The sequence below is a fragment of the Berghia stephanieae genome, chromosome 2 (genome assembly GCF_034508935.2).
Source record: "Berghia stephanieae isolate SIO BIC M18660-M18661 chromosome 2, UCSD_Bste_1.3, whole genome shotgun sequence".
NCBI classification, from domain to species: domain Eukaryota; kingdom Metazoa; phylum Mollusca; class Gastropoda; order Nudibranchia; family Aeolidiidae; genus Berghia; species Berghia stephanieae.
The window spans coordinates 59,860,980-59,868,479 of NC_088361.1; the positions used below are offsets into that span (position 1 = coordinate 59,860,980).

A 7,500-nucleotide genomic window follows, 5' to 3' on the forward strand; every position below is an offset into this window, starting at 1 on the left:
TATTACCATCATCATTACTACTACCACCACCGCTACCACTATACCACCATCACCATCATTATTACGTTTCCAATTATTTTTTCTCGTTTTTAAAAATTTGATATCTATCAAAACAGACGAAAATTCCGGTGATTTTTTTAAAGGGTAGTTAAAATATCTACGATTTTATTAGCCCTGAAAACTACGATTTTTATTTTCCTATCTAAAGTAGGCAGGTCTGCTATGACAAGTATCAGTATCAGTTCCATAGTCAAAATAAGACAAACAAAAACAACGTTTATTTAATATTAGGCTTTCGCCAATACTTCATACAATATAATTAAGACAAAATAATGTTACCAATCTCTCCTCATGTATTCGTTTGACTATCGTCACAATAATTACCGTGTTATCTTTGCTCCTTACCCAACCAATCCCTTGCTTCCCGCCTCTTCATCGCGAACCATCTTATGTATGTATTAGCTTCAGGACGGGCAAGTACGGAATCTGCCCACCCTTCCGTATTTCCTCTATAACTTAGAATTCAACTATCTCCTTACTCGAAGAGTATTTCTCGTATACTAATTCAATTGTTGAGAAAACCAAAATGGTGGTTGTATTTTATATATTTATTTAGTCGTGACTTTTGAATAAAAGTGTTTTGTTTTATTAGAGGGAATACAACTTCTAGGTCATTGACATCTCTGTCTTGCAAGGTTAAATGTGCCAAAAGTCACTCAAAAATGGATGACAATAATAGTCTGCCAGATCTTAACACCCAAATGAAAAAGTGTGAATACTATATCAAGGTACACTTAGCCTCTGCAATACAAATGTTTTTAAAAGGATAACACTTCTAAAATTGATTTTTAAAAAAGGAAACTCATTGCTCACAAACCAAAATGTGCTATGGTATCATAATAAATGCCAATATTTTCAACTGTTTGCTCACCATAAGAAAACTATTGACCCACTCAAATCTAAATAAGATTTTACAGTATTTCTGTTATAAAAATAAAGAGCTTTGAAAACACTAGGAAGTTGAAATTAACTTATAAAATGTAATGACTCGACAACTCAAACAAATAGCACCCATATCATTGACAAACAAAGCCATATATTGGATAAAACGTCACAAAGTCTGGAGAACATAAAGTATACACAGATTTTTAAAAAATGTTCATCCTTGCAATATACATTGAAAACAGTATACACAGAAAACAAAATAAACCAAAAAACAATTTGAAATGTTATTATTTTGAAATTTTGTTAGCGGACCCTTAACAATTCCAAAGATCTAATTTACAAACTACCGTCAAGTCAAAAAAATAATAAACTACCCTTAAGCCAATAAGAATATTTTAGTATACTATTCATTCTAATCAGGATCAATAAAGTATATCTTATCTTATACCCAAAAAAAAAATAAAAGTGATTCTCAAGTCATGGACGTAATCAACTTTGCTCAGATTGAACTGTTCACTACACTAAGCTTATAATTAGTTTCAGCAATGAACACTGGTTTAATTTTCCATACAAGTTTTCACTTTGTGAAAAAAGCAATGGAACTCAATAAAAATTATCTACTTTAGAACGCAACAAGCTTTAAATAGTCATTATGCCTAAATACATGACCAAGTCATATCGTTAACGGTAACTCTATCGCAAGTTTGAAACGAAATTTAAATTACCAAGTTGATTTTCCAATTTTTCTCACATTAATACCTAATGTTGACACAACTTTTGTTTTCCATTATCTCACTGCTATCATAGTTTCTGTTTTTTTCACGTTCTGTCTCATCACTGCCATGACAGTATAATTTTTCACAGATTCTCTAAACAGTAGTTTTTATGACCTGGAAAACAGTTTAGTTCGCAACTTTTATTTTAGATATCAGAATCAAATGAATAAAAATTGTATACCCAAACACACACAAGCACAGGGCAGTAAAGAGATCTGGAACTCCTTAGTGCCAGCAACCCTTCGGAGTCACAGTAGGCACCTAAAAAGTAAGACAAAGAAGACTAGTCTACACACCACATGGCACAAACGGATTGCTGGTGCATTAGCTGTTTAAAAATCAAAGAAAAACAAAACATGAATAAGGGGACTGTGAATTGTGCATTAACTGCACAGGCAGAAATGTCTAATGACGACACATTTGCAATAAAAAACACTGAATAACTTCATTCATACCCTACATGAATAATGTACATATTCTTGTTGCACATGCGTAAGTATTTGATCATTTTATAGCTTGTTCACACAACCAAATTAATATACTAATATATTTTATAATAAATAAACATTCGACTTGTCATTCTATCATTGGATCCATCAAGGCCACATCAATCAGAGAAACCCATGGACACCAGTCTCGTATTGCAATTGTAGTGGTGTCTTGCAGAATAAGACATGAAAAAACAGTTGCAACTAAGGCTTATCTAAGAAAGGTGATGCTTGTTCCTGATTTTACCAACAATGTCAACAGGAATAGTGCTAGGGTATATCATCCAAATCTTCTTCCTTATCCCAAATAATTATATTCAAATTAAATAACATGAAAAATATCATTGTGTATGCCTGTGTCATGAGAGCAGTCCTTCAAAACCCAAAGCGAAGAAATAGGAAGCTAGTTTATCACAGAGCTTTCTGCCAGATCCAAGAGACCAACTAGCCAATTACTGCTGGGTGACAGAGAGCTCAGAAAAATAAATTCAGACAACCCGGGTTCGAATCTTGGGAGGCGAGTTCTCTATCAAATGAACGATCAGCACACCCTCGGTAGCATGAGCTCACATTTTAATTTTAAAACGAAGGTCAGATCAATTTTCATATTAGCCTTTACACCCTTTCTGTCTCAGGGTCTGTAATGCCTCAGTCCTAGGATAAGCTTTGTTTGTCTCTAAGTTTTCTATAAGTCAGACTGTGCAATATGCATCATAATAGTGAAGACCTTTAGAATACTTTCTTCAAATCAAACAGTGCTCTAATCTAACCCAAAATGTACTTAAACATTGAAAGTAGATCTAATAAACAATTCTTAAATAAATAAAGATAAAGGTAACCTGCATAGCAAACAATGATAAAATAGTTTCAAAAGTATTTTTTTAAAAAACAACAAAACAACATGGATTGTATTCCTCGTCTTGCCATGTACTAATTGAAATACAATAGAAAATTACATTGTTTTGCAAAAATATTTAGTCTGGCAATAAAAATACAGCGGTAATTACTTTAAGAATAATAAAAAAAAAAGAATTAACAAATTAATTTGTTAAAAAACAAAACAAAAAACACAACAAAAAACAACAACAACAACAACAAACAAATAAGAAAACAATTTAAATAAATGAGTTTTGAGAAACACTAAAGAAAACGAGGGGAAAAAAAAGAAATAATTTAAATGGATAAACAAATATATTAAAACAACACAAACTAATACTAAATTGATATAATATTAGTAAATTAATAAATTTAATTCAATACTGGAACCTTCCCAGCACAAGTAAGGCAATAAATAAGAAAAAGTTCGTTTGCCAAAATCTCTATTTAGTGTACACTGGTTAATAAGGTGGGCTCATTTGAATTAGCCCGACCTAGTACTAGAGAGGCCAGACAGCAAAATCACCGTCAGGCGACGTGACGATGAGATGACGATGTGGGCGGAGTGGAGTGGAGTGGTTGGGGGGGGGGGGGGGGGGGGTGATAAAAAGAACAGGAGCGTATCCTGGTTTATGTATTACGGGATGCATGGTGATTCGCAATCTATCAAAAATACACACAAATTGATTTCAGTACAAAGTATCAATTTTAAGTAGTAACTTTTGAAATTATCTAATTTAGATTTGATTATTTCGGACCTGGTAATACAGCATATAACTTGAAAAAACAGGCTGGTATTTGCCCACCCTGCCCATTATTACCAGCCGTCCCTGTATATATATATATATATATATATATATATATATATATATATATATATATATATATATATATATATATATACATACATACATACATACATACATATACATACATACACATGAATATATACACGTACACACAACTATATAATGTATAAGTATACATACAATATACACATGCATGCACATACACACACACAAACATATACACATATACACATAAACGATTCATTTGATAGGTAGATCTAAATAACTCAGTTTTGAGTGATTTTTAAAGGTATTAAAGGTCTTAGAGTTCCTTGTATAAGAACTTAATGAATTCCATACAGCTGGAGCATTGTGACATAGAATAATTGTGACATAGAATAAATACATAAATTCATAATAATTATACATTTTGTCAATGTTTTATTCAATTGGTGGAACAGCCACCACTGTTCGTCACTGTGTGGGTGATTTGCTTGTTAATAGTTTGTAATACCTTGTAGTTAGTCGTTGTTGTTTGCATTCTTGAGAAATAAAGACAAAGTTGTCTCTTCTTCTGATTTTCATTATTTAATAATAATAATAATAATAATAATAATAATAATAATAATAATAATAATAATAATAATAATAATAATAATAATAATAATAATAACAATAATAATAATAATAATAATAATAATAATAATAATAATAACAATAATAATAATAATAATAATAATAATAATAATAATAATAATAATAATAAAATCAACAGCAGCCAAGAAACACACATAAAAATGATAATAGAAAATCAAATATAAAATAATAATAATTAAAAAAAAATAATAATAAAATAAAATAAAAACAAAAACAAAACGGATGATTAAAAAAAAACAAAAAACCCAACAGTTATTGAAACTCATAAAAGTGAAAGTTATTCATTTAACGGCACGACTTTTCTAAGTACACATACTAGCTGTCTATATCAAATAATGACAATTCTCTTTTACTATAAATCGATTTATTCAGGTCGTTGCTGCTATCCAAAACCGTTATCGCCCCCCCCCCCCCCCCCCCCCCGAAAATATAGCAAGTGATCCACCCGCTGTGTAGGGGTGGACTAGATGCTACAACTGAATCCACGATGGGAAATATGTTTTTAAATTTATTGTAAATTAATTTTTTTTTTGGTTTAAAAATCAAATAAAAATAAAAATGTAGTTTTAATTGTTATTGATAGTATTCGGCATGCGGTTCGATAAAAATTTTCACCACTTCCGGCTTCTTTGGGTGGAATCACAATTACGTAATTTTGAATCAAACACGGAGTCACAAACATTATAATAGAACAACTGGTCTGTTTCAAATTTGATATACATATTATATATATATATGACACAATCATCAATGTAAGATTCCAAATCGAGTGGAAATTGAAATTATGATGCTAAAAGGAGGTCCAGGGTTTCCCGAGCTTAGTGCGCTTAATTGTGTTTCATTTATTCCTGTGGCTGGTCACATAGCACCAAAATTTCATTTCATTAGCCCAAATCTTACGCAGGATGCCTTTTTACCAATACGCTTCAACAGTCGCAACGTCACTTCCCTCGTAATGACGCATTTAACTTAGTAACTGGCTCTAAACTATCGGAACAATGGCGGACGCCCTTGTGAAATATTTCTCTGACGAGCATAAAAGCGTATTCAGAGGGAAAAAAAAAGCCATTATAAATCTGATCATGTTTTGACTTTTACACATTCTGATCTCAAGACATATGAAAAGTTCTAGCCAGCACGAAGAATAAAAAGTACCGTTTTTCTTTGTTTAGAACCACGATGGCCACCGTTGCTGGGCGATGTGACATCAGACTATTGAATCCAATTAGCACTCATTCTCATCCATATAGAGACGGTCAATGTGTGTAAGGTGTCTTACTCATAGAAACCAGTTTTACGATAAATGTTACCAATTTTCTCACTGACCATACTCAATGGTGTGGTTTATAAATAATATCTTACCACCGTTGTTGTCAAATGACATCGAACTCATGTGGTGATTATGATAGTCACAAGGCCCATCTTCCGACACGAATCCCGATGTAGTTGTTGATGTTTCACTGTTTCCATGGTGATAATGATTAGCAACCGGTTCATGAGCTTGAGTCATGTATACATCACACGACGTCATCTGGTGGGCGTGGTTAGTGTTATGGGCGTGGTTGTTCAGTTGGTGGTGGTGGTTTGAGGACTGATTGATGTAAGCACAGGATGGAAACTCCTCACTGAAACGAAATGACATTTTCTTGTAGCCAAACATAAACAAGAAGTAATATTTTAAAAGATGATTTAACACATTTTAAAAAAGGCTTTGTCCCTTCCTCCATCTCTATTCACGTTTTAAATGTCTTGTTTGGTGCCTTTTTGTTATTTGTTTTTCTTTTTTGTTGTTGTTTTATTTTTTTTAATTAGTGTCCTTTTCACAGGATAGCAAGCAATTGCTATTATCCGTTGAACGCCAGATACACCAGGATAAACCCCGACTCTGAGGGTGTTATTGGGTGTTTGACTATAGCGGCACTACTTGTAAACAATAGAAAACAAACATTACATTTGCGTCACAAAGGCGATCAACATATTCCTTATCGGTGCTGATTTCCTAACATAGATTCTTAAATACCATCGGTTTCGTTTTCGTTCACATCTACAAGTGAACGTTCTTACATCGATTGTAATTGTAGCCCTTTAAGCAAAACAATTAGACCCAAAGTGTAAAACAAATTAAAACTAATTGTTTAACTATGATGTGAACATGAATCAAAGTCAATTGACATCGCCTTGGAAAGGATAGCAAGTTACCAAACTGGAAGAGGAAAGCAGTGAACAACTTGACCAACAAACCAAGAAAAATTGCGATTTCAGAGGCAGAGAGGTTAGGACAAGATGAAATATCGGAATTGACACAAAATAACATTAATCAGGTACTTTTTCAACTTGTTATTAAGTATTGTTTATATGCGCGCGCGCGCGCGTGTGTGTGTTTATGTGTGTGCGTGTCTCCATTCAACACTTGCATTGACCCTATACAAATACATAATAATAATGTGCCTGTGCAGAATGGTCTACGTGCTACACAATTGTATAGATCTTAAAGATAAATCAACGTACCACCGTTCTGTCGCAATCGAATTTAAGCGATATACTTAATCAAATTGTATTCCTATACCTCTCATTAAAAATAATCACTTTTGTTTTGTAGTACGTCTATCTTATTTAAGAAGGATTATGAAAGTATAGTCATGCAAAATTGTGACCGGGCACCCCAAACCGGTATCACACCGAGTTGAAATAAGTACCGAAAAGTGAATTTTAAGTCTGATCAGAAATATGAAACTTTAGCTTCTCTCGCCAAACCAGAAGAAGCTAACGTTTCTTATTTATGATCAAACTTTAAAATTCCATGTGTTTCTATGAATGTGATGTTTACAAGGAAATGGATCCATATCGAACAACAAGGTTCTGCACTTTGATTTTGAAAATTTGTATTGTGTATGACGCAACAAAAGACGGTCTTCCTAACATCACTGTGAAAAGGTGTTTGTTCCACTTGAAGCAAAGCTGGTGGAGAAA

At 32.8% G+C, this 7,500-nt stretch overlaps 1 protein-coding gene across 1 annotated transcript in view; it reads right to left on the reverse strand.

Annotated features, from left to right (window-relative positions):
• Positions 1 to 7,500, reverse strand: part of LOC144965256 (uncharacterized) — a 12,077-nt gene that overhangs the window by 3,114 nt on the left and 1,463 nt on the right. Inside the window, exon 2 of the mRNA XM_078900402.1 lies at positions 5,893 to 6,155. Within this exon, the coding sequence (XP_078756528.1) occupies positions 5,893 to 6,155 (263 nt within the window). The remainder of the gene's footprint in view (positions 1 to 5,892; positions 6,156 to 7,500) is intronic.